At 38.9% G+C, this 27,831-nt stretch overlaps 1 protein-coding gene across 2 annotated transcripts; it reads right to left on the bottom strand.

Moving 5' to 3' along the window:
• Nucleotides 1–525: 525 nt before the first annotated feature.
• LOC146462053 (uncharacterized) lies at nt 526–26,033 on the bottom strand. Of its 2 annotated transcripts, XM_085086142.1 has the most exons (11): nt 25,883–26,033; nt 25,415–25,698; nt 23,932–24,181; nt 22,707–22,913; nt 17,364–17,379; nt 13,446–13,719; nt 11,973–12,222; nt 10,461–10,755; nt 5,874–5,983; nt 3,621–3,804; nt 526–2,744 (listed from the first exon to the last, which is right to left on the bottom strand). In XM_085086142.1, exons 2-11 carry the CDS (start codon nt 25,696–25,698, stop codon nt 2,692–2,694), a joined length of 1,923 nt encoding a protein of 640 aa, XP_084942268.1. In that variant the 5' UTR covers nt 25,883–26,033; the 3' UTR covers nt 526–2,691. The 2 variants fall into 2 exon arrangements, with proteins under 2 accessions (XP_084942268.1, XP_084942267.1); XM_085086141.1 differs by lacking the exons at nt 526–2,744; nt 3,621–3,804; nt 5,874–5,983; ... (1 more) ...; nt 11,973–12,222; nt 13,446–13,719 and adding exons at nt 19,035–19,218; nt 19,696–19,805 and having other exon boundaries at nt 16,444–17,889; nt 22,616–22,913.
• Nucleotides 26,034–27,831: the final 1,798 nt, after the last annotated feature.

The following is a 27,831-nucleotide window of genomic DNA, read 5'->3' as shown; positions in this document are numbered from 1 at the left end:
TTGAAACTTGAAGGGTTACTGAAGTAAAAGTGCACTTCCTAGTTCTGGTATACGTTTTTAATTTTAACTTATTTGAATTTACGGCCGCCATTTTGGAGAAGGGTCTATTGAAATACGAGTACGATAATACCACTGAATGTAACGAAAGGAAGTCCAATTACCCGAAGAATCGTGTCATCAAGAAAACTCTGGGATTATAAACCGTTTTTAACTCAAAACTTCCAGGAAATTAGTCTTGCAACAATGAAGAAAAACAGTAAAAAGAAACTATTTGAGTGCATGAGATCGCCGCGTATTTACGTAGGTATCCAATTAAAAATATCCAATTTGAAAAAGAAAAGCCGTAATAGACAGCTGTGATTGGACAGTTATCCACGTGACCGCTTTCCGATTAAGCAACAATTAATAAGCACCCGAATCAGAAATTCAGAATCAGAATCGAGCGTTTTGTTAAAATAATCTAAAGGTTTCTCTGCCCTTCATCAGCGGATTCTATTAAACGGAGACAAAAGTAACAGGTGAGACTAACGAAAAAGATTACTTTATTTAAAATCCGGCATATTTGTACGAGTTACTACGCGTTACAAGTTCAATTTGCCTGCTTAAGTTTGCTCCGGATTTGTTATAATATGGCAAATTTTTAACAATTACATCTTGTTTTGCAGGATAAATAAATGATAGACGAATGGTTTCATTCTTACCTTTCAATTGCAAATCTTAAACTATTCTCGATTTTCTTTTGTTAAATGCATTATTGTTATGTGTAACAAAACGAATTTTAAAGTGCCACGAACCAATGCTGTGCGCGATTCATCGAGTTTTGTTCACATGGAGGTGGGGGACCCCGGCAAGGTGAGGTAACCCACCTCGGTGGGGTTACCACTCTCTCCATACAATCTCTCTTAATTTCTTGATCGCGTTCACATGTGAAGTGGGGTATCTCAGCGAGGCGGGTTGCCCTGTCAGCCGAGGCGGGTTACCCGCTTAGCTAGGGTGAGTTTTCTCCATGTGAATGCTGGAGGTGGGGTGGGGTGATGTTTATCCGGGCAATTGTCTCTGAATTTATTTTTGATATATGTACTTAGCGACCACGCCATAGCTTTTTAAACCTCACCCCAGCACCCCGGGGTTGCATGTGAAAGCCTGTTTTTTTCTGACCTCGGGTAGATGGGGTACCTCACCTTCCCGGGGTCCCCCACCGCCATGTGAACAGGCCAACATTGGCGAATCAATGTTTTTTTTCACTTTTTTAAAATTTTATTGTTTTTGTCACTTATTGGTAAGAAAAAAAGAGACGTATAGACAGGCAACACAAAACTTAAAAAAATTTACATACAGAAATACACCATTAGGTACCTTGCCTTATCGCTACACAAGGTTTATACAAGTTTTTCAGCACGATATTTTAGAATTAAAGTTTTATACTTAAGAATTTTCCAGAACTCCTTTTGATTAAATTTTTGACTATACAGACAGTACTTGGCATAATTATGAAGCCTGACAAACTAGCTTCTTTGCTATATGTTTTTGTGAGCATTTTTGGCCTTGATCGTGCACAAACCACAATAGACTTTGAAATGTGTTGGAGCAATTGACCAATAGAAACGTTTCTGTTAAGATATTCATTTGAAGTGTGAACGTAAAAACAAAGGATTGTGCACGGTCGCAGCCCTTCCAGCATAAATTGCAGCACCATTGGTTTCATATCAAGGTTTCATAACCAGTCCCGCAATTAACTCTGAAAAGATGCAACTGAGTTAAGTTTCTTAGTAATTTCGCATGGCTGAGGTCCTGTGGACAGAGTTTTGCCACAGATCACTTCTGAATCACTTAGTGTGAAGGAACTAGCATACTCGTGATTAAAATTCGCTAAAACACTGAGGAGAAATGATTTGACATTCCATGAAAAAGTGGCCAATAGAGTCTTCCTGCCCGAAATAGTTGCAATTGGGACTATTCTTAATCTGTCTTACACCTCTTGATAGTTTTAAGTCATTAGTCAAAACAAAACAAAAAACATGGCTTAGAACACTACTCTCAGCATTAGCATAGATTGTGGAAATCCATTAGCCTACAGAATAGGCGTTATTTTTTTTTTTTGCGTAGCAAGCAGCTCGTCTCGTGCCGAGGCAACCACGAGGCGAGCGCGGAGCGCGAGCCACGCGCGACGGGAGGCGTTATGTTTTTTTTTTTTTACCTCTTCTCGCCTGAAAAACGCCAAAAAAAAAAATAATAATAATAATTAAAAAATAATAATAATAAAATTAAAAAGTAACGTCTGTTCTGCATGCTTGAAATCCATCCGCTCATGCTGCTTCCAAAGTTAAACAAAGAGAGAGCTTTCTGAATAAAGGACCATTCTACCGTGACAAACACCTTTTGAAAGTAGAGACAGTAAAATCCCAGGTAAGTTTCAGCAGTTCGAACATTTTGTCCTATGAATCTCCCTTTCATAAAACCAGATTAATTAATCAGTATGAATCAAAGTCGGTAATACATGTTTTATCTTCTTAGAAATAACCATTCTGGAGTCACTATACGTGCTTAAGTTTGAAAATTAATCGGGGAGATTGCATCAGGATTGTTTGTTTTGCACAAAAGCTAAAAAGAGGCTAGATAATCTAATCCATTTAGGTAAACTACTTTCGATCAGTTTTACACGGTCGATTTACTTTTCCTTCTTCTTCAAAGTCACTTTTTCTTCAAAGTCTCCTCAAGTTCAGTCCACTGTTCAGAAGAGAAATCTGTTGAGTAAATCATCAACATACAGTCAACTCTCGCCTTGCGGACACCTCGCTATTACGGACATCCCATAATACGGACAGAAGTTAAATCCCCAGCATAAATAAATTACAGACGTTTGACGGAAATAAATTCTCGCTATTACGGACTCTCGCTATCAAGGACACTAACTCGCGGTGTCCGCAATAAGGGAGTTGACTGTATCAAATCAGGGTTTGTCAGACCTTATACTGAATGTAAGTATCAAATTTGTCTTCACAATTTTGATTACAAATCTGCATGGTTGTCAATAGCTTATAATTGTGTACGTGCTTTCCTTTGAAGACCTTTGGACCTTTGAACTACGTTTATGTGACAAACTTCCTGCGTACTGCTAGGATTTGACTGCTAATGTATATGCCCAATGACCAGCAAATTAAAATTAATAATAATAATAATAATAATAATAATAATAATAATAATAATAATAATAATAATAATAATAATAATTTTTGAATAAATAATATAATAATCTCTTTATTAAAATCTTCTAAGCAAATTGTTATTTACAAGTAAAAAGAGAAAAAAGAGCTATTAAAACCTGTTTACAATTCTTTTCGATTAAAAAAGAGACTATTTTCAAGCACAATTTTTTTGAAGAAAAAAGAAGCAAATCTCATCAAGTTACAATAGTATTCTTATTCGTAATAATAATAATAATAATAATAATAATAATAATAATAATAATAATAATAATAATAATAATAATAATAATAACTAACGATATAAAGTCCCGACGTTTCGGCGACGTCATGACGACATTATCAAGGAACAATAAATGAAAGAAGAAGAAGAAGAACAATTAAACCAGGACGTGGATAATTCACGTTCTTACTTACTATCAAGCACTTTAAAGACAATAGCATATCCCTGAATCTGTTCTCTCTTCAGCTTTGTTAGATCCAGTATCATTTGGTTTTCTTGAGCAGAAACATAGAAGCTTCTCAGAAATTTGCAATCATCGCTGGTCAGTTCCTCATCAATTGCAAGCTTCAGGCTTTCGTTCGTCAATGCTTGTTCAAACTGTGAAGAGACGACAGTGTAGAAAATAATTTACAACAATGAATCCTAAACGTCGAATCTATTTATATGTAAACAATCAAATATTAATAAATATGACAAGAAAGGCCGCTACCGATTAACCATATCTGTGGGTAATTCCGGCCCCCTCCCCCCCTCCAGAACTTCGAGAATATTAAAGTTATAACAGTGATGCTTGGAGGATAAATAGTACGCCCAAAGATGTTTTAATTGGGGTCTACAGCAATAATTGAAGACGTCGTATGACGTGTTTATTACGTCATGATTTCTGGATTTCCCCACAATTTCAGGAAAAATTCGAAATTAAATGAAAAGTAATCAAAACCAACAAAGGAGCACCAATATGAGCTAAAAATATAAAAGTTACAGTAAATTACAATAGCAATTTATTTTTATTGATTTCTAAAGTGGGATTTTTCGTTTTCTGAAAAAGAATGGTTGCCATGGTAACCCGAGGTCTTGATTTACAGAATGGCGCCTTCTCGCGCACTGAGAAAAAAAATAACAAAGTAATACTAATAAATACTATATACTAATATCACTAATAATACTTATACAGTATAGAAGACAATAACCCTTACAGCTATTATAACTATTGTTCTTATTGAGGTAAATTTGCGGAATCAAGAGTTCACTTTCCTTTCGACAGTGAAAAGGAATCTCTTCTGACAGGCTTCAAAGTTGCTCTAACAATTATCGACCCAGTTATTTTTTATTTCATAAAATCCTTTTAAAGTGACGAATAATGGCGTTATCGTTTTTGCAAGATTTTAGGGGTGCTTACCATTTACATGGAAAACCCGGATATTCCAATTGGAAAGCAAATGGTACCCATCATTCCATTTGGAGTACTTCTAAAATTATGAGCTTCTGGTCAAAGTGATGCATTTTTATTACTCCTTTTGGGATCTACAGCTGAAATTTTGCATGTTATGCATCTTCTGATAAGACAAGCTACATCATTTCGCATTTATGCCGAAAATTTTTATCCGGGTGATTTGCGTAAATGGAAAGCAGCCCTTGTCTCGTCCCAGAGAAATTAAAGACAGTGCCTACGTTCTGCGCATCTGGAGATGGTACGAGGAACGCGGGCTTCTTATCAGCGGTGCCTGCTAAAACAGCGATATTGCTGGGCGGTTCATAGCCACGCGTGAAAAGTAGATCTTGGCAAGGGTTATTGGAATCCGAAAACAGCATTTAAGAGAAAATTAATCTTCAATTTGGGAAAAAATGCCATACATTGTTTTGTATATTCACGCTTTTTTGAATTATTTTTACCAAAAGCCCATCAATAGGAGCCTCTATCTCTACTAATTTCTTGAGTCAACCCTCTCATGAGTAGATTTATTTAAGGAACGGTGTTTTTTCGCCTAAAGTATGATGTTTCCGTTAGGGCTGGCATGTAACAATAGCAAACACCCCTAATACAACACACTAGCAAATACCATTAAGCTCTGTTTTGATTGGGTCTTTGAACTGTGGGCGTGCTAAAGTTAACGATAACAAAACAGTCTAGTGTGTGAACCAATTTATCGACTACAACGTACCAAAAGTATATAGTGATCGACAACAAACCAGTTTTCCTTTAAAAAAAGGAACACTGCTTTTGTTGTTGATAATAAACGCGATGACCGCTCCACCAATCTCGTACCTCGTATCTTCGTTCATTACTGCGCACGCTTGACGAAACGTTTCACCACCTTCAGTGTTCGTTGAAATGCGCAGGAGCTACTTACCAAACTCTCGCTAAAAACAAAAGATTTCGATCATTTCGGCCTTTACTGTGTAGAAAGCTCTATTGAGAACTACAATTTTTCGAATGATTTTAGTTGTGATCTGTCGAGGCCCCGCTAGTTTCGGGTGGGCTCGGAACTCTTCGGGTGCTTTGAGAAAAGACAGAAACGATTGCTAGCACGTAAGGGTTTAAGGCCAATACAACAATTAACTGCATCGTTGAAAATTTAGGAAAACAGCATGACTTTCGTAGCAAGCCATCATGTCTTAGAAAGTTAACGCAGCCTCGTGTTAACGTTACAGTAAGTGTAACTTACCCATCGCAAATATTTCCTGACTCGAGTTTGCCGTTGCTCTCGGGTCCTCGCTGTTATCAAAATATATTCCTTTATCTTGCCCAGCTTCCCCAAATCCTCGTGAATTAAATCTATTTAAAATCGAAAGTCTATGTTACTATCCATATTTACTTATTTGTTTATTTACAGATTCGCCCAACACTTGGGCTGGTGCGAAAACAACAGCAGTCTCCTACTAGGTTACACACCTGACCCACCCCACCGCTTAGAACATTAAAAGTAAATAAAGTACCATCACTTATTTGTACCCCTCCAATATTATTCACACAACTAAAAGTACAAAAAGGTGGAAAGATTACACTTCACAACCAAACAATCAATTGCGTTCATCGTAGAAAGAACGCGCTCCTAATGCAGAGTGGAGATTGTAGGGTACGACTAACGTTGATTGCCGTGAACGGATCTTGGGACGCGTATCTGGCATCCCCTTTCAGATTTTGCAGGAGCGGATGACATCATCACCAAAGGGGGGGGAGAGAGAGAGAGAGAGAGCAAAGGGGAGAGAGAGAGAGAGAGAGAGAGAGAGAGAGAGAGAGAGAGAGAGAGAGAGAGAGAGAGAGAGAGAGAGAGAGAGAGAGAGAGAGAGAGAGAGAGAGAGAGAGAGAGAGAGAGAGAGAGAGAGAGAGAGAGAGAGCCTGGAATCGAGATCATCAAGCACACCCGCTAATCTTTGATTATTACAAACTAATTGAGTAAATGTATGCAGTATTTCTTCAGCAGCTGCATGGCGTCAACATAAATTTAGCGCGTCGGCACTCAGAATGCTATTGTCTTTCGCGACATGTACTTACAGCGCCCAGTTTTTCAACGCGCGGCACAACAATTTGCATATCCAGAACTAGTCGGTTGTGATTGGTCAATAAATTCAGCTTTGGGAATAACTGAGTCTCTTCAAGATTTCTGCTGCTGTCAATCAAACGCTTGAATGCATGAGGTGAAATCCCAAGACGTAATGTAGATAAAAAGCTCTCAAAAGCACTTATTCAACAAGTTCACGTGCAGCGATATCTTTTAATTTGTCCCGATGGACTCTCAATGGTCAAAACGTTATCCAAAGAAAATACAAAACTGAATGCAAGGCTGGCACTACGGCAAAGGGCAGATTTATTAGTGGCCAATATTTCGACTAATAGAATTAGTCTTCCTCAGGGCCAGTAATAAATCTGCCCTTTGCCGTAGTGCCAGCCTTGCATTCAGTTTTGTATTTTCACGTTCAAGTGACGCCTGACACGAGGTCTTTCACAAGAGAGATCCGGCAAAATTACCAGCAAGTTTAATTCCTGCGTTGTGTGGACCTCTGCATTCAAAAGTTTCCTGTTTTTTGTTATCCAAAGTTTTACATAGAATAAGGGTGCTAGTTTGAGTGTAAAAGCTTTATGACTAACTGCAGGATACACTACCACTACTGACAGCTTTTCGGGATCGCGATCGCGATCGCCAAATTTTTTCGGGAGTTTTGAAAAACGCACGCCAAGGCTGAGTCGTTTGTAGCTGCGTAGCTGGCGGTTTTGTTTGGGACCACGCGAGCGAAAAGGCAAGCCGCGAGGAGGCTTTACTGCTTGTTCGCGCGCTCCCCAACAAAACTGCCAGCTGATTAGTGACTGAACTGAAGAAAAAGATAATACATTGCGGGAGCTTGCTCATTCGTGCTTTGAGCAAGTTTTTGGAGTGTTAAAAAAGTGAATTAGCTGTTTTTCTTTACAGGGTAAAGGAAAAGTCAAATAGATTAAATGTAATGTAATTTTTTTTGAAACCGTAACAAGGAAAAAGCGAGCGTCCGCTTCGTGACGGCTAACCTCTGAGGAAACATTCAATTTGTTTGTGTTCAATAATTATGCAAATTTCGATCCGCTTTCATTGATCAAAACATACATAACGCTTAGTTTATTTCAGGCCATTCAGTTCCTAACTGCTATTATCGACTTCAGTAGCGTCTAACTTTGGGGATCAAATAAGACACACCAAACACGCTGGTATCTTCGATCAACTTCTTTACCGGTTTCACAAGTTTACCATATAGCTCAGTTTACAGAATCGAATCTTCTTGCTTTGTTTTAATATGTGGGCTGGAGTATGATTGACAACTGCAACCTACTACTGCTGTAGCGCCGTTTGAGTTGTTTATGAGTCGCAGAAACTGAGATAAGGAAGGAAAATCTCTTCATGCGAATTTCCGAGTTACCGTTGTCTTTTCGAAAGTCCTAGCTGGCCTTTTTTTTAAGCACATAGAAGGGCATTGTTTTGTCCCTTGGAAAACGAAAAAAATGTATTTTCACGTGTTTCGAAAGTCTGAGATGTCATTTCACCAAAGATAACTGGCTCTAGTTTTTCATTTCATTTAAATCCGTATGTCTGAGGGAACTTAGGCTTTGGGAACAGATGTTCACCGAAAAGAATCGTTGGGTACCCCTAGGCGCAGATCTCCGGTGCGGCATCAAATGGCACCATTCTCGGAATACTTCCCATGATTCTCTAAAGCCTGCGTTACATAGCGCGGGAGGCTCGCGAAGTGGGGACCTGTGCATTATTTTTTATTTCAGCCCATTATTCCATTCCTATAGTCTTTCAGTAACCCTCTTGTATTCCCAAGATTATTTTATGAAGTTTGCCTATTCTCATTAAAAATATACGCTCATCTTTACAAGGCGCCAGTAATTGATGACAAAATGGTCAATCTGGAATAGCGGCTATTGGCGCTATGCCGGAGTATACTGAGGCAAGTATTTTGCTTAAAAAACTCGGGTTTTTTTTTATTTGTCTTCAGGTCGTAGTACAAGACTAGAAAGGAAATTATCTTTTGCTGCTAAATTCGCTGTTGTCGCTCTTTACATCCGTCATTTTCCTCAACACACAACAACGAAACACTTTTTTTCTAAACAAGTTACACGTCAGCAAGTTTCGATGACGTAATTTCGAATTTTCAGCTTATTATTCCTATTTTGAAATGAAAAATGGGCCCATCGTTCGTAAAGAAATACCAGAATAATGAAGAGGTCCCTATCGCGAACGAGCTGAAGCGATCACGAAGGCATGAGGCTAGATTCTTGACGACCCGCCCGTCAACAGACGTTTTAAATGGGTCTCTCTTGTATTAGCCATCAAGTATTTTTGACCAATTGAGGGCGTTCGATGTTAAGTGGAATTGCTTAGATCACTATGCTGAATTTATGTTGCGTTCATTGTCCTTTCTATGAGCATACGGTTAACTCTGTCTCTTTCGATGTTATTCACAAGTTGGTAGGGCGATTGTGAAATATCCCGACAAGATACGCATTCTTTTTTCAAGTGGTAGTTACAGCAAACATCATCCATTTCTTTGTACTGTCAAGGTTTACCGTACACAGTTTTACAATACAGTTCTTAACGTGCATTACTGTCTTTCCAAGGGGATAAACCACGTCCCTACTTAAGCCAACAAAAAATTCGCACTTTAACCAAGAAAAGCCGGCTGAGCACCGTCTAGCATGAAACATATGGGGCACCTTATTTAAATCAAGAACGATTCAAGCAACAAACTATTTCTGGCGTAATAAAGATTGTAATACTGTGCAGCGTAGTTCAAAAAATGTGAATACAAAATATCATAAAATTAACGCTGTAAGATATTTTTACCCGACGTTTAAAGCGTTAATTTTACAATATTTTGAATTCAAACTATTTCTGGCCTCTGGACTTGGATTTATCAGATACAAGACACAATGAATATCAATCCTTACAAATCAAATATTCTACTTGTCTCTAGCTTTACAAAGACAGTTTAATCGTTTCTATAGCTTACATTTTCGTGGAGAAAAAATTATTTTGCCGGCGGAAAGTTCTCAGATTTTGCTATTTTCGAGCCGCAAAATTAATTTCTACCGCACGGTTCTCACGAGCTCGTAAACAACGCGCACAAGTTTTGATCGTTCAAATATTTTGAGAAACAGCCAAATGTTATTTTTCCTGTATCTTCCTTGTCTTAATGTGTATTAAGAAGCAAGAATTATTTCTGTAGCAGCAATATTCACAGAGTTAGAATTATGTCTGTCAAATTACAGACAGATAGTCAGGTTGATCTGAACTCCGACATTTGATCTTGAATTACAGGAATTCCGGGAAAACCTTCACCTCCTTGTCTTCGGCCTATCGCCTGTACCAGGAACGCGAATAACTGAAAAATTAACTGAAGCTTTTTTTTTCAAATTCCTAGATCTTTCATCCGTTTACAAGTTTACAAACGGTATCGAATTCCTTTTGACTGACAGCTTTCTCGCCAAATCAACGCGACCACTTGCTTCTCGGGAACCTCTCAACCAAATGGGAATTTTCCTTTCTCTTAGAGAACGGAGAAAAACGATTTTGGTGGGCCTCTCGGGCAGGCGCTACTTTCACCCTCGCGTGTCTCCCTCCCTCGCGCTCCACGCTATTTTTCTCGCACCCTCTATATTTTAAACGCGCCTGCCACGCAGGCTAAGCACCGTCCTCCCTTCGTGACGGGAAGGAAAAATATGAAAAAAAGGTACCATGTTGCAGTCTAGTTATAATTGCTTCAGAATCTTTAGCTCTAACCTGGGAAATCAGTTTCGTCTGTATCCAGCCCAATCAAAACGTCGGCCGGATCTTTATTTCCGCGACCACCACTACCTTTGGTATGTTTGCCTACATACTCCCCTTTCCTAATTTCCAGTCGGCTGTTCTCTTTATTATAGTCGACATGGCAGCACTTCAAGAGAATTGGACCCCATTCATTCCTGATCGACACCCCAGGAGGAACAGTCGTTTCATCGTAATGACCCAACAGTTGGCTTCCTTTTATGACCTTGCCAAACGGTCGTGGCAGGTCTGCAGATGCTCCTAATGACTTCTGCAGATCAAGAAAATTATCTTTTATAATCTTTCACTTTGGGGGAGGGGGTTGAGGGTGTAGGGGGTGTAGGGGGAAGTCCCGATCCTACTGATTCGGTATTATTAGTCGTCAATTGTATAAACTTTATGACCAATCATAGTAAAGGCCTGCCTGTTGATTTTAGAGAACGCATTCATAATTCATCTCAGACACCGATGATCCATCTTCTTATCAGATAAACAAGGAATAGCCCAGTTTACAGTTGTATGCAAAGTGACCTGGCCTTGGATTGGAAGCGAGGCTGGGGGTGACCTTGTTTTGATACAAACCTCACTGCTTTTTGTATGTAGATTATGCTGTTCTCATGCTAACTAGTTTGACCGTAGTCTGCATTTACATATGAAAAGCAGTGAGGTTTGTATCAAAACAAGGTCACCTCATCCTCGCTTCCAATTCAAGGTTGGGTTACTGAACACACAACTGAGATGTTTTTGCGCGGTTTAAAGCTATGCAGAGAAAGCAGAGCTTAGCAAGTACTCTTGGTATTTAAAAGAAAATTGGGGTTACCATGCATTTTTCAGAGATAATAAAGCTTCAATTTGATAAAAATTGCCGTACACTACTTTGTAGTTTAGTACCTTTTCGAATTATTGTTTCTTAATTATCTCTAAAAAATGCGTGGCTACCCCCAATTTTCTTTTTGGATTCCAATAGCTCTTGCTAAGATCTGTTTTTTACCTCATAGTCATAAACTGCCCAAAAATACTTCTACATTAGTATAACTTTATCCAGCGGATAAAATGAATTAGCTGAAGTCTATTTTATCTGCTCTTTGAACAACCGGGACCAGGTTTGTGGACAGAAGCTTCTGAAAGATGTACAATCCAGAGGCCCGTGAGATGACAGCTGTGCTTAAATGTTTCGTCCCTCTTAGCATATTTGGGACATGCTACTCAGTTCACCAACAGTGAACCAGTGTTGTGTCTTTTCTCGTCGTTTCTAAGTTAAACACCACATTTTCAAATGTGTTTCTTATTATGCATGGGTGAAACTACTTCACTGTGGGTTTAATTTGACTTTATTAGAGAGAAATCAAACCTTTATCTTTAGTCGAAATGCATGTTTTCTATAGCCCATGCCCAAACAACAAAAGTAACCTATAGCCCGCATAAAACGTAACCTCGGTTGGGCCAGAACCTACGAAGAACATTGGCTTGCTTGTAGAAAGTAAATACCTTATGCTTCCTGTCACCATGTACCTCTAACTTCTCGCTGTAAATCACCGAATATATCAGAAGAAGTTCTTCATCTTCAAAACGGCTCATCTTGTTAGGGTCCAGGACTGTCTTGGACAATATTTCGCAGAGGTCTGGGTCTGTAATAAATTCCTGGCTTAGTTTACCGAGTACCAGGTCTCCCATTTCGTCATCCTGCTCCATCGATGCCCCTCCAAATTCACCGACCTCCACATCAAATATCTGATAGCTGCGTCAAAGAAAAATAATTAGGGACTTGTAGACATCGAAATAAATTTCAGTCAAAGTTCAATCTCGTACCCAGAGTCCTCAGGCTCTTTGGCCAGCAGTTGGTCGCCAGGAGAGACTTTGAAAAATTAACTTTTTGATTGGCTGCCTCGTAACGCCTTGCATTTTGTTTTACTGCAAGAAATCCTGCCGTAACTCTTCTCCAGAATCTCTCCTGGCGACCAACCGCTGGCCAAAGAGCCTGCGGACTCTGGGTTCGAGATTGGTCAAAGTTTGGACGATGCCCGGTGAAAGAACCTGTAATACTTTTCCTTTGTTTTCGATCTTTTGTTGTCTCATACACTATTGTTTTTCTTCATTTTTTCTCACTTGTTGTTTCGTAGGTTTTTACACCGAGGGTGAGCTCAAAGTTTTGCACGCTTTATTTTCGTGGCCAAATTTTCAATTTGAGGCCAAAATACAACGGCGTCTTTTGCTTTCCGTGCACATCTTTGGCACATTGCTAATACTACGTAACTTTAGAAGCAGCGTGGAATCTAAGTGTTCAGTATATTGCCTCGAGGAATGAGGAAAACAAACATAGTGCCGATATATAGAACAATATTATTAGTTTTTTCTTGTTATGTGGATAAAAAGTTTTTCTCTTTAAAACTCTCCTTCTACCACAATATGAAAATTTCTTTATACTGACTTCATCCTACTCCTGCTACTGACCTTTTCTAGCAGCGATTGACTGACAAAAGATGTTGTTATTGCTGCTGATTTAATTATTTTCCGTTTAAAACGCTTTGTGCTTAAAGAATAGAATAGAGAAAATCAATAGAGAGATTACGAATTACGTCAGTTTACGGCTAATGGAAACCGAGAGAAATGACCAAGTGACCATGTTTACCTTGTATTCGTCGCTCGCTGTTTTCAGTTTCTCAGTAAAATTAAATAGTTTTGCGCTAGCATCAAAGGTCGGAATTATTTTGCACTGTCTTACAAATCAGCAAAAAAATTTATAATTAATTAGAATTTAGCAGCTATATACTCTCTCACCGCTGTAGTGCCGGAAAGTGCATTATTTTATGTAAATATTTTTATATGTGATGGGTACTTGGAAGAATCTGACGGAATCTGTCAGAATCCGACAGGTGCTCGTTTCTTGTCGGAGACTCCGATGTTTTCTTCGTTTCCTGTTTGCGACAATCAAAGATGAGTTGATTACATACAAGCCCTTACCTCGCTGCTGGTGTATTTTTTCCTTTTTCTAATACCTCCTCTTGAATTAACTTTGATTTGAGGTCGTCAACATAAGTATCTCTACAGTCGCTTACAATGTATTTTTCCAGCAGGTCAAGGGTTGTAATTTCATGTTTCGCAAAGGGACGTTTCCAAATTGAGCGAGGTCGTTTGATAACCAGAGCCAAAGGTTTTGTTATCGTCGTTTCACCGTGCAAGACCGGCAAGTATTTGTCATCGCCGAAATTCTCCTTGGCAAACTTACGAAGCAGGTCTCCAAACATCTGAAAAGAGATCGCGAAGAGAAATATATGGCTTATGAAATAAAGGTTTCAGACCATCATTAACCACAAAACGAGTCAACAGATCGCATAAGGGAATTTAAAAGACTCTATAGACAAACTGAGCTCTAAAATATGAAGTGGATAGGTCTCAAAGACACGAAATTAGAAGTCTTGATGTACCAACCTTACTGAATTAATTTCAGTCTTCAGCCAACCAACTTACTTGCGTTAGATTGCAATTGTATGCGAGATAAAAAGACAGGAACTTATTAATAAAAAGAACGGTGACCACTCTGATGCAGGCCTGAAATATCTTTTGACCGTCGAAAACTGAAAGTTTGCTATATCACGCGGTGACATATGTTCGGATTCAAGGGTATACTCAGGGGGGATCCAGAAAATCCAGACAGAGGGGCCGAAGAAATTGTTGCGAATGCGCAATCCCCCACCTACCCCACCCCAATGAAAAATTCACATTCGTGGAGACTCCGCTTTACAGCAATTCTGGGAGGATTTGTGACCAAACGTTAAGGCTGTGGAAGACAGACTTTAAGAGGATTTTTTAAAACGACTAATTACGTAATGCCATTCGAAAGACAGTTACAAAAGCTTTTTAAACATGTAAGGAAAACAAAACAAAACAAAAAAAAAGCAGGGGAGGTGGGAGGCCCTCTTCGTCCCCCCTAAATTCGCCCTGATACTGACCCATGAAACATTTTTGCGTGCCAAATAAAAGTCAATGATATATATAGTAAGTAAAATGAAAGAAAACATGCTGAGACACACCATACACGAAAGCTTTCTTTTCTGTAACGGGACGTATTAGTACGTTCGCGAAATCTTACAATTAAAATGTAAAATTTAAATTCCTTTCCCAGAAGTGAAAACGCTCGGCTAATATTAGTTAACTGAAGAAATTCTTTCGGGGATTTTTTTTCGAGGAGCTCATTATTCGGCGGAAATTCAGTTAGGTTTCAAAATGTGTTTGGCTTTCCAATAAAAGGAAGTGAAATACTAAACTAACATCCTAAACAGCCTCTTTGTTAGGTTTGGAAGGTGTTTTATTTGGGATCAGTGACATCTCCAGTTTATTTGCCCGGTCAGTCATACGAATATATCTTCGCACTTACTTGTATATTTGAATAATGATATAAACTTCTACAAAAATGTTTGCTGGTGGACTATCACGAAAAATCCTGGAAGTCCAGTATAAAGCCACTTTGGTCGCTTAACTAAGGAGACTCTGTAGCATAATTTATTACCAGTAGTGCCGTGGGGTAAGGAGGGGGGTGGGGGTTAACTGAACAAAGTTTTATACGGTTAGACTCCACCCGGGGTCCAAACCCTACTTTTTATTATTTTTGACAGAAGAGATATCCGTCTCATAACCTTTAAAAGAAAATGATGCTCCTTTCACTTACCTACAGTAAAAATAATGTATCTGTTGCATCATAATGCCAAATTTTGATCAGATTTTTTGTTTTGAAATGTCATTTCTGAGGAGTCTGTATTATTTTTAAATACAAAGAACATTCGAAACCGAAATGGTCTTTGTTTCCACATTTCCGCTGACACTTCTAACAGCGCAATAGGAGTGTTGTTTATCATATTTATCGTGATGCGTACCAAAATCAATATTCCTCCTCCCTCCCTCGTACTGTGGTTTTTACGAAACGTTTATTGATAAAAAAATTCCATGCTTGGCGTAAGGGCGCCCAACTGTTCGTTTCGATGTATATATAAATGGCCCAATGACCGCCTTAGTAACTTGGATTAAATTGTGCAGGAAAACAAGTCAGAGTTTTAATTTCCTCAGCGAAATATCACATCAGACTTCCTAAACACTGAATAACTAATTTATTGTTTTTTGTTTTTCTGAGGGGCAAATATGTCGATAAAAGTGCGAAATAAAGCCGACTGCCTTTTTGGAAAAGCCAACAGTAGCTCAGAATTCGGGAATAACATTCTCTTCCCTAAAATTTTCTACAACCTAAAGTAATATCGGTCAGCTAAAAAAAAAAAACCGAGCAGATCAACTATGTCAGCTTACACCAATAATCCGAAGGGCTCGCTATAGCGAACCCTGTTTTTGATTCTAGTTTGATGGCAGTGCAAATTCCTGCCACGTGAGTGCCTCCCAGATATTTTAATTTAACACAGGAAAATTGAGCGAGATGTAATATTTCTGTTGAACCGAAAAGTGGGGGTTTCCCTACGTGTTTTAATATATCGCGCCTATTGGTTAATATTATTTTGAACGATAAGGGAATTCAAACCCGAAGTTAAATCCTCATGTGAACCTCGCACATCGAACGAATGAACAAATGTTTGGTTTATCAACAGAGTCGATAAGGTAATTTGGCCATTGTAAAGAGATTCGAGTGATGACGTTTTGGGAGTTAGCCCTTCGTCAGGAGCGAATCAAGGAATTGTGGGTAATGTAAATGGTTTATATAGTGAGCAGAGGGAACGGTCTTTCTCCTTCACCCCTCTCCGACTGATAGTCGCAATACTGGTGCATATGTCGCGCGGCCGCGGCCTGGATACCACAATATACTACTCCAACAACTTAACTGGCTGTCAATAAATGAGATGCTCCAATTTAGAGATTCTGTCATGGCATACAAATGCGCAAACAATTTAGCACCTGACTACTTATGTATAGAATTTAAAAAAAGATCAGCTGTTCATGATCGCACAACTCGTAATAACAATAAGCTTCATATCCCTTTATTTAAGACTTGTAGCGGTCAACGCACATTTGCCTATCAACACAAAATCATTGTAAATAAAAGGCAGTCTATGACTGCTGTGGCTACTGCTTTATTTTTTTAGAATATTGCAGTGAAAAAACAATGTTGTATAAAATTCAGAGGGGCAAATGAACAGCTCTAGTCAGTGCCAAAATTGTGCGGCGTAATTTGATCGTGTTGTCATATGGGCGAATTTGGTATGCGCTGGAGGATTTCGGTTTGTTTACACTTTAATACACAGGGGACAGTAATAGATACGGTTTGGCTCTCCCATGGTTTACATAAGATTGCACGGTAAAGAAATTCAGTGAATCAAGACACACAGAGAAACAGACAATAAGCTTTCTTAATTGAAAAATTTTATTCAGTCAGACCTGCGTTCACGCCTGAAAAGCAAACTCGTTCAATTTTCGCCTCGAGTGAAGCTACGTGAAGGCGACCGATCCGAGCGAACTGCGAGTTTTCTCGACTCTATTAAACTGAGTACGTTTTACGAAGATTTCACCAAAGCTATTTGAAATATGCCAAATCGACCAATTTAACATAAAGCATGGTAAAATTCACATTCAAACCTGTAGTGTTTTGTAAAGTGGATTCCCAGGAGCACACAAAAATTTCTGAGAACGTCTACAGCTCATGTGATGATTTGCAGATCTTGTTTGCAATCGCACATGTTTTGCTTTGACACAATCTCGATCAGGAATTTCAGTTTCTTTTTTTCAATTGAAAACCTGTTTTTTCCTTCCATGAGCTACAAACTGCCACCTTGAAAATCCACGCATGAGAGACGCGGCAGCTATTTTGAATTGAATATCTTCCGTACGAAAAAAGCCGACTGACATCACATCAACCTGTCGTGGTGAACCTTTGGCATTTCGAACCTTTACGGAAAATGGACTTACTTACTTACTTACTTACTTACTTACACTAGACGATGACAAGGTAGGTCTCAGCTGAAACCACAAAAAGGAGAGAGCTTTCTGAATAAAGGACCTTTCTACCGTGTCAAACGCCTTTTGAAAGTCGAGACATAAAATCCTAGGGATTTTCAGCAGTTCGGTTTGCAGTAGAATATCGTCTACAAGTCGAACAGTTTGTCCTATGAATCTCCCTTTTATGAAACCAGATTGATCAGTATGAATCAAAGTCGGTAATCCTCTTAGAAATAACCATTCTGGAGTCACTATACGTGCTTAAGTTTGAAAATTAATCGGGAAGTTTGCACCATGATTGTTTGTTTTGCACAAAAGCTGAAAAGAGGCTAGATAATCTAATCCATTTAGGTAAACTACTTTCGATCAGTTTTACATGGTCAATTACTTTTCGTTCTTTAAGCCGGAAGAATCCTTGTCACTTTTTAATTCTTCAAAGTCTCCTCAAGTTCAGTCCACTGTTCAGAAGAGAAATCTGTTGAGTAAATCATCAACATACAGTCAACTCTCGCCTTGCGGACACCTCGCTATTACGGACATCCCATAATACGGACAGAAGTTAAATCCCCAGCATAAATAAATTACAGACGTTTGACTGAAATCTATTCCCGCTATTACGGACTCTCGCCATTAAGGACACTTAATCGCAGTGTCCGCAATAAAGGAGGTTGACTGTATTAAATGGGTTTGTCAGCTCAGCCCTTATACTAGGTGTAAGTATCAAATCTGTCTTCACAATTTTGATTACAAACTGCATTGTGGTCTATAGCTTATAATGGTGTAAGTGCTCTCTGAAGACCTTTGGAGGAAGAGCTTTGATGTTGGAATAAATATGACGGTTTATTTTGAGCGGGCAGTGCCACACGCATGCTCTACCACTGAACTATAGTAGACTCTTTGGAGCTAGGCCATTAAACTACGTTCATGTGACGAGCATCCTGCATATTGCCAGGATTTGACTGTTAATGTATATGCGCAATGAAATAAATGTGGTAACATCCCCCCGATGAAGTGATGAACTGACCAGCATAATAATAATAATAATAATAATAATAATAATAATAATAATAATAATAATAATAATAATAATATAATAATAATAATAATAATAATAATAATAATAATAATAATAATCATAATAATAATAATAATAGAACGCGGACATTGACATTGAAACTGCAGAAGGGGCCATTTGAGAGATGCTTATTTTGTTTTATTTTTTTTTCTTTTCTTTTTATCAAGTGGAACTGATTTTAAAATGCCGAATTTAATTTTTTAAAAACTTCATGACATTTGTTTTTTTTTTTTCGTTTTCTGTACAAAAACATTATTGCTTGAAAATATTATCTTTCTTTTTAATCGAAATGAATTGTGAATAGGTTTTTTAGTAGCTCTTTTTTATATAGTTTTAACTTGTAAATAGCAATTTGTGTGGAATATTTTAATAAAGAATTATTATTTCTTTTACTATATTTTTATAATAATAATAATGATAATAATAATAATAATAATAATAATAATAATAATAATAATAATAATAATAAGCAGAAGAAGAAGAAGAAGAAGAAGAGGAAGAAGAAGAATGAAACCAGAACGTGGATAATTCACGTTCTTACTTACTATCAAGAACCTTAAAGGCCACAGCATATCCATGAATCTGTTCTCTCTTTAGATTTGTTAGATCCAGTATCATTTGGTTTGCTTGCGCAGAAACATAGATGCTTCTCAGAAATTTGCAATCATCACTGGTCACTACCTCATCAACTGCAAGCTTCAGGTTTTCGCTCTTCAATGCTTGTTCAAACTGTGAAGAGACGACAATGGGGCAATGAATCCTAAGCGTCGAATCTATCTACAACTAAACAATCAAATATTAATAAATATGACAGGAAAGGCCGCTACTGACTAGCCCGGTCTGGGGGTGATTGCGCCCCCCCAATCCCCCTCCAACCCCAAAACATAACTCCGAGACTATTAAAGCTATGACAGTGACGCTTGGAGGATAGATAGTACGTAGTCTGTCGAGGCCCCGCTAGTTTGCACAAAAGACTGTAACGCTCAAAACGATTTGAAAAATAGTTTTCGGGTGGGCCCGGAAACTCATCGGGTGTTTTGAGAAACGACAGAAACGATTGCCAGGACGCGAGGGTTTAAGGCCAATACAACAATTAACTGCATCATGGCTGCAAATTTAGGGAAACAGCATGACTATCGTAGCAAGCCATCATGTCTTGGAAAGTTTACGCAGTCTCGTGTTGACGTTACAGTAAGTGTAACTTACCCAACCCAAATATTTCCCGACTCGAGTTTGCCGTTGCTCTCGGGTCCTCGCTGTCATCAAAACATATTCCTTTATCTTGTCCAGCTTCTCCAAATCCTCGTGAATTAAATCTAATTAAAATCGAAAGCCCATGTTACTATTCACATTAATTTATTTGTTTATTTACAGATTCGCCCAACACTTAAACAGGTGCGAAAACGACAGGAGTCCCCTACTATAGGTTACACACCTGACGGACTCAACCCCTTGAACATTAAAAGTAAGGTACCATCCGTTATTTGCACCCCTTCAATATTATTCACACAAGTTAAAGTACAAAACGACGGAAAAAATAGACTTGAAAAATAAACAAATAATTGCATTCATCGAGGAAAGAACGCACTCCTAACACAGATTGGAGTCGAGATTGTATGGGACAACTAGCGTTACCGTGAATGGATCTTGGGATCTTGGGACGCGTATCTGGCCTCCCAACGGATGATATCATCACCAACTTGGCAAAGGAGAGAGAGCCTGGGATCGAGTTCATCGAACGCATTCTCTAATCTTTGATTATTACAAATTAATTAAGTAAGTGTGTATGCAGTATTTCTTCAGCAGATACACGGTGTCAACATAAATTCAACGCGGCGGCACCGTGGGCAGATTCACCCTCCAAAAATCCGTGTAAATTAATACCCGGGGCACCGAACGACAAAATTTATGAAAACTACTTCTCAAACTCATTAATAATTTATCAAGAGAAAACAAAGAAAATCACTACCGTGACCGTGGGTTGGATATGTGATCCTAATTACCATAAAATTTTGCCAACTTTAGCCTTGAATTTCTTCAAGAATTATTGATCATTTGAGAAGCCATATCAAACACGAGGAAGTGTGTTTCATCACACTTCACATTTCAACCTACTTCTCAGTGTTTGGATATTTGATGAAACACTCTTCCTCGTGTTTGATATATTACTTGAAACTTCGTTTTCTGACCATTTTGAAGCCTTTAAAATAGGTACTTCAGTTACGGTAGCACCGTTTGAGCTGGCTGAGTCGCAGAAACTGAGATAAGGAAGGAAAATCCCTTCATGCGAATTTCCGAGCTACCGCTGTTTTTCCGAACTCCCAGCTGGCCTTGTTTAGCACTCAGAAGGGAATTGTTTTGTCCCTTGGTAAACGAAAAAAAATGTATTTTCACGTGTTACGAAAGTCTGAGATGTCATTTCACCAAAGATAACTGGCTCTAGTTTTTCATTTTTTATTTAAATCCGTATGTCTGAGGGAACTAAGGCTTTCGGAACAGATGTTCACCGAAAAGAAGCGTTGGGTACCCCTAGGAGCAGATCTCCGCCGGGTGCGGCATCAAATGGCATCATACTCAGAATACTTCCCATGATTCCCTAAAGCCAGCATAACTTCCGAGAGCGCAGGAGGCTCGCGAATTAGGGACTTGTGCATTATTCTTTAATTTCACCCATAATTCCCTTCCTGTTGCCTTTGTGTAACCCCCTAGTATTCCCAAGATTATTTTATGAGGTTTGCCTATTATTGACTAGATCATGGAAGGTTGTTGGGTTCATATCCCATCTGGAGCTCGCATTTTTTTTTCGAGTTTTCATTTGATACAAAAACTTATCATGTTGTCATTTTTAACAAAGACTCATTAAGGTGGTTGGATTGTTGTATCTCTGATATGCCTTAATGTGACTGCGTGATGTAGTTATGAGTCATATGGGCCTATATTGATTTGACTATGTGACTGCGTGATGCAGTTCTAGTCAAAGACCCACATTTCACCCTTGCTCACCATGGAGTCTCCAGTAGCTCAGTGGTTAGAGCATCCGACTAGATCACGGAGGGTCATGGGTTTAAATCCCATTTGGATCCCGAGTTTTCCATGATACAAAAACGTATCACGTTATTACTAACAAAGACTCACTTAGGTGGTTGCATATTATTCTCATTAAAACTGAATGTACTCTCAGCTTTTCAAGGCGCCAATAATTGGTGACAAAATAGTCAATCTTGGATACCGCTATCGACACTATGCTGAGCCAAGTATTTTCCAAAAAAATTCCTATTTTGATCTTGTCTTTAGGTCGTAATACAAGACTAGAAAGAAAATTATCTTTTGCTGTTCGATTCTCCCCGGAGAGGGTCCCTAATATGAAAGGAGCGCTTTGGGGTGTAAATTTCGGATTTTGGTCTCACTTAAGGTGTTCTGGGAAAAAAGCCATTATATTTAGCCATGAAGGTCTCGCGAAGAAATATAAATATATTTCTTTGTCTGTGTTTTAAAATGGTCTCTTTTAGGGGTCCAAGAAAGTTTGGGCCACGCCCAGGTTGGTCTCCTTTATATTAGGGGTTTAATTCAAAATTTCCAACGAGCATCTCCGCTTCTTTCACATAAGATTGCCTTCCCTTCCCCGGTCTCGATTTGCTGTTGTTTCTCTTTACATCCGTCATTTTCCTCAACACACAATAACGAAACACTTTTTTCTAAACACGAGGGCGCGTGACACGCCAGAAAGTTTCGATGACGTCATTTCGAATTTTAAGGCCTATTATTCCTACTTTGAACGGAAAAATGGGCCTATCGTTCGTAAAGAAACTCCAGAATAATGTACGGGTCCCTACCACGAACGCATGAAACGATCGCAAAGGCTACATTCTCGACGACCCGCCCGTCAACAAATGTTTTAAATGTATACCTTAATGCCGGTCTCTCTTGTATTAGCCATCAAGTTTTTTCACCCTCGCGTGTCTCCCTCCCTCGCGCTCCACGCTATTTTTTTCGCCTTCTTTATATTTTTAACGCGCCTGCCACGCAGGCTAAGTACCGTCCTCCCTTCGTCACGGGAAGGAAAATATGAAAAAAAGGTACCATGTTGTAGTCTAGTTATAATTGCTTCAGAATCTTTAGCTCTAACCTGGGAAATCAGTTTCGTCTGTATCCAGGCCGATCAAAACCGGTGGATCATCGTCTTTTCTGTGACCGCTATGGCTTCCACGTTTGGCGACTTTGCCTAAAAACTCCCCTTTCTTAATTTCCAGTCGGTTTTTCTCTTTATTATAGTCGACAGGGCAGCACTTCAAGAGAATTGGACCCCGTTCATTCCTGATCGACACTCCAGGAGGAACAGTCGTTTCATCGTAATGACCCACCACTCTTGCTTTCATGAACTTGCTGAACAGTCCTGGCGGGTCCGCACTTGCTCTTAATGACTTCTGCAGATCAAGAAAATTATCTTTTGTAATCTTTCTCTTTGGGGGAGGGGTATGAGGGTGTAGGGGGAAGTCGCGATCCTACTTACAGTATTGTTAGTCGTCAATTATATAAACTTTATTACCTATCTTATTAAAGGCCACGGACGTTTCGCGTATATAACGCTTAGATTTTGATTACTTTCTGCGCATCTCGAGATACTCGGGTTTCCTATGGGTGGTGGCTGCTAATAGAGGGATGTTTTTGTGCGGTTTAAAACTATGCAGAGAAAGCAGAACTTATAATTAGCAAGTGCTCTTGGTATTTAAAAGAAAATTGGGGGTAACCATGTATTTTTCAGAGACAATAAAACTTCAATTTGATAAAAATTGCCGTACATTGCTTTGTAGTTTAGCATTTTTTAGAATTATTGTTTCTTAATTATCTCTAAAAAATGCGTGGCTACCCCCAATTTTCTCTTTGGATTCCAATAGGCCTTGCTAAGATTTGTTTTTCCCTCATAGTCATAAACTGTGCAAAAATACTTCTGTATTGGTAGGCACCGTCCTTAAAGACAGAGTAACTTTATCCAGCGGATAAAATGAATTAGTTGGAGTCTATTTTATCTACTTTTTTGAACAACCGGTACCAGGTTTGTGGACAGAAGCTTCTAAAATATGTACAATCAAAAGGCTCGTGAGATGACAGCTTTCGTCCCTCTTAGCATATTTGGGACATGCTACTCAGTTTACCCACAGTGAACCAGTGTTCCGTCTTCTCGTCGTTTTCTAAACACCACATTTTCTTAAGAAACTAACCCCCTTTTCAAATGTGTTTCTAATTATGCATGGGTGAAACTGCTTCACTGTGGGGTGGATTTGACTTTAATAGAGAGAAATCAAACCTTTACTTTTAGTCAAAATGCATGTTTTCTTTAGCCCATGCCCAAACAACAAGAGTAAACTATCGCCCGCATAAAACATAACCTCGGTTGGGCCAGAACCTACGAAGAACATTGGCTTGCTTGTAGAAAGTAAATACCTTATGCTTCCTGTCACCATGTAACTCTAACTTCTCGCTGTAAATCACCGAATATGTCAGAAGAAGATCTTCATCTTCAAAACGGCTCATCTTGTTAGGGTCCAGGACTGTGTTGGACAATATGTCGCAGAGATCTGGGTCTGTAATAAATTCCTGGCTTAGTTTACCGAGTACCAGGTCTCCCATTTCGTCCTCCTGCTCCATCGATGCCTCTCCTATATCACCTATATCCACTTCAAAACTCTGATGGCTGCGTCAAAGAAAATAATTAGGGACTTGTGGACATCAAAATAAATTTCAGTCAAAGTTCAATCTCGTACCCAGAGTCCTCAGGCTCTTTGGCCAGCGGTTGGTCGCCCGGAGAGACTTTGAAAAATTAACTTTTTGATTGGCTGCCTCGTAACGCCTTGCATTTTGTTTTACCGCAAGAAATCCTGCGGTAACTCTTCTCGAGAGTCTCTCCTGGCGACCAACCGCTGGCCAAAGAGCCCGAGGACTCTGGGTACGAGATTGGTCAAAGTTTGGACGATGCTCGATGTAAGAACCTGTAATACTTTCCCTTTGTTTTCGATCTTTTGTTGTCTCATACACTATTGTTCTACTGGCGGTTTACACCTTTTGGTTTTCTTCAATTTTCCTCACTTGTTGTGTTACGTAGGTTTTTACACCGAGGATGAGCTCAAAGTATTACACGCTTTGTTTTCGTGGCCAAATTTTCAATTTGCGGCAAAAATACAACGGCATCTTTTGCTTTCTGTGCACATCTTTGTCACATTGCTAATGCTACGTAATCAGGAGCTGGTAATGGGCTCCTGACGTAATTTTACAAGCAGCGTGGAATATATAGGTGTTCAGTATATTGTCTCGAAGAATGAGGAAAACAAACATAGTGCCGATATAGAACAATATTATCATTTTTTTCGTGTTATGTAGATAAGAAGTTTTTCTCTCTAAAAAACTCTCCCTCTACGACAATATGAAAATTTCTTTATACTGACTTCATCCTACTCCTGCTACCGACCTTTTCTTGCAGTGACTGACTGACCAAAGATGTTGTTATTGCTGCTGATTTAATTATTTTCCGTTTAAAACGCTTTTTGCTTAAAGATTGAATAGAGAAAATCAATAAAGAGATTAAGAATTACGTTTATGGCAAATGGAAACCTTTAGAAATGACCACGTGACCATGTTTACCTTGTATTCGCCGCTCGCTGTTTTCAGTTTCTCAGTAAAATTAAATTGTTTCGCCTTAGCACCAAAGGTCGGAATTATTTTGCACTGTCTACAGTTCAGAAAAAAAATTGTAATTAATTAGAATTTAGAATTTATATATATATATATTTATATGTGATGGGGGCTTGGAAGAATCCGACGGAATCCGTCAGAATCCGACAGGTGCTCTTTTCTCGTCGGAGACTCCGATTTTTCCTTCGTTTCCTGGTTGCGACAATCAAAGATGAGTTGATTTCATACAAGCCCTTACCTCGCTGCTGGTGTATTTTTCCCTTTTTCTAATACCTCCTCTTTTTTTAACTTTGATTTGAGGTCGTCAGCATAAGAATCTCTACAGTCGCTTACAATGTATTTTTCCAGCAGGTCAAGGGTTGTAATTTCCTGTTTCGCAAAGGGACGTTTCCAAATTGAGCGAGGTCGTTTGATAACCAGAGCCAAAGGTTTTGTTAGCGTCGTTTCACCGTGCAAGACCGGCAAGTATTTGTCATCTCCGAAATTCTCCCTGGCAAACTTACGGAGCAGGACTCCAAACATCTGAAAAGAGATCGCGAAGAGAAATATATGGCTTATGAAATAAAGGTTTCAGACCATCATTAACCACAAAACGAGTCAACAGATCACATAGGGGAATTTAAAAGACTCTATAGACAAACTGAGCTCTAAAATATGAAGTGGATAGGTCTCAAGGACACGAGATCGGAAGTCTTGATGTACCAACCTTATTGAATTAATTTCAGTCTTCAGCCAACCAACTTACTTGCGTTAGATTGCAATTGTATGCGAGATAAAAAGACAGGAACTTATTAATAAATAGAACGGTGAACACTCTGATGCAGGCCTGAAATATCTTTTGACCGACGAAAACTGAAAGTTTTCTATATCACGCGGTGACATACGTTCGTATCCTCTCTTGGTTCGTATTCAAGGGTTTACTCAGGGGCGGATCCAGAAAATCCAGAAAGAGGGGGCCGAAGAATTTGTTTCGAGTGCGCAAGAGCCCCCTTCCGCCTCCACCGCAATGGAAAATTCACATTCGTGGAGACTCTGCTTTACAGCAAATCTAGGAAGATTTATGACCAAAAGTTAAGGCTTTGGAAGACAGACTTTAAGAGGATTTTTTAAAACAACTGATTGCGTAATACCATTCAAAAGATGGTTACAAAAACTTTTTAAACATGCAAGAAAAAAAAAAAAAGGGGAGAGGGGCCAGCCTCCTTGGTCACCCTAAATTCGCCTCCGATACTGATCCATCAAATATTTTTCTTGCTTACGATTTGTGTGCCAAATAAAACCTAATAATAGTAAATAAAATGAAAGAAAACATGCTGAGACACACCATACACGAAAGCTTCGTCTTCTGTAACGGGACGTATCAGTCAGTTCGCGAAATCATACAAATTAAAATGTAAAATTTAAATTCCTTTCCCAGAAGTGAAATCGCTCGGCTAATATTAGTTCACTGAAAAAATTTTTCCGGGGATTTGTTTTCGAGGAGCACATTATTCGGCGGAAATTTAGGTTTCAAATGTGTTTGGCTTAACAACAAGAGGCAGTGAACAAAGTTTTATACGGTGAAGCTCCCCCCGGGGTCCAAACCCTACTTTTTATTATTTCTGACAGAAGAAGTATCCGTCTCATAACCTTTAAAAGAAAATGATACCCCTTTCACATACCAACAGTAAAAATAATGCATCTCTTGCATCATAATGCAAAATTTTGATCAGATTTTTGTTTTGAAATATCATTTCTGACGAGTCAGTATTATTTTTAAATGTTTTTTGATCATTCGAAACCGAAATGGTTTTTGTTTCCATATTTCCGCTGACACTTCTAACACCGCAATAGGAGTGTAGTTCATCATATTTATCGTGATGTGTACCAAAATCAATATTTCTCCTCCCTCCCTCTCTAATTCCCTCGTACTGTGGATTTTACAAAACGTTTATTGTTAAAGCTGCACCCAACTGTTCGTTTCGGTGTATATAAGTTCAGATTGCCCATTTATGGCCTTAAAAACTTGCAATTTAATCGAGAATAAGATTGGATTTTAAATTTTTCTACATCTTAAAGTAATATCGTCACCTAAAAAAAAACGAGCAGATCAACTATGTTAGCTTGCACAAATAATTCGAAGGGCTAGCTAAAGTGAACCCTGTTTTTGATTTTAATTTGATGGCAGTGCAAATTCCTGCCACGTGAGTGCCTCCCAGATATTTGAATTTAACACAGGAAAATTGAGCGAGATGTAATATTTCTATTGAACAGAAAAATGGGGGTTTCCCTACGTGTTTTAATATATCGCGCTTATTGGTTAATATTATTTTGAACGATGAGGGAATTCAAAACCGAAGGAAAATCCCCAAGGGAACCTCGCACATTGAACGGATGAATAAATGTTTAGTTTATCAACAGAGTTGATAAGGTGATTTGGAACCGTAAAGAGATTCGAGTGCTGACGTTTCGAGAGTTAGCCCTTCGTCAGGAGCGAATCAAGGAATTGTGGGTAATGTATGTGGTTTATACAGTGATCAGAGGGAAAGGTCTTTCTCTGTCACTTTTTCCGCCGCCCTCTGCGCGCACACAGTCCGTTTACAGATAGCACCGATCAACGAAGAAATAAATAACTAACAACAAGAGAGGCTAACAGCAAATGGTGTTTCTTTACAA

This window comes from Pavona decussata, unplaced genomic scaffold (assembly GCF_977016875.1).
Source record: "Pavona decussata unplaced genomic scaffold, jaPavDecu1.1 SCAFFOLD_192, whole genome shotgun sequence".
Taxonomy (NCBI): domain Eukaryota; kingdom Metazoa; phylum Cnidaria; class Anthozoa; order Scleractinia; family Agariciidae; genus Pavona; species Pavona decussata.
This window is presented reverse-complemented; position numbering and strand designations above follow the sequence as displayed.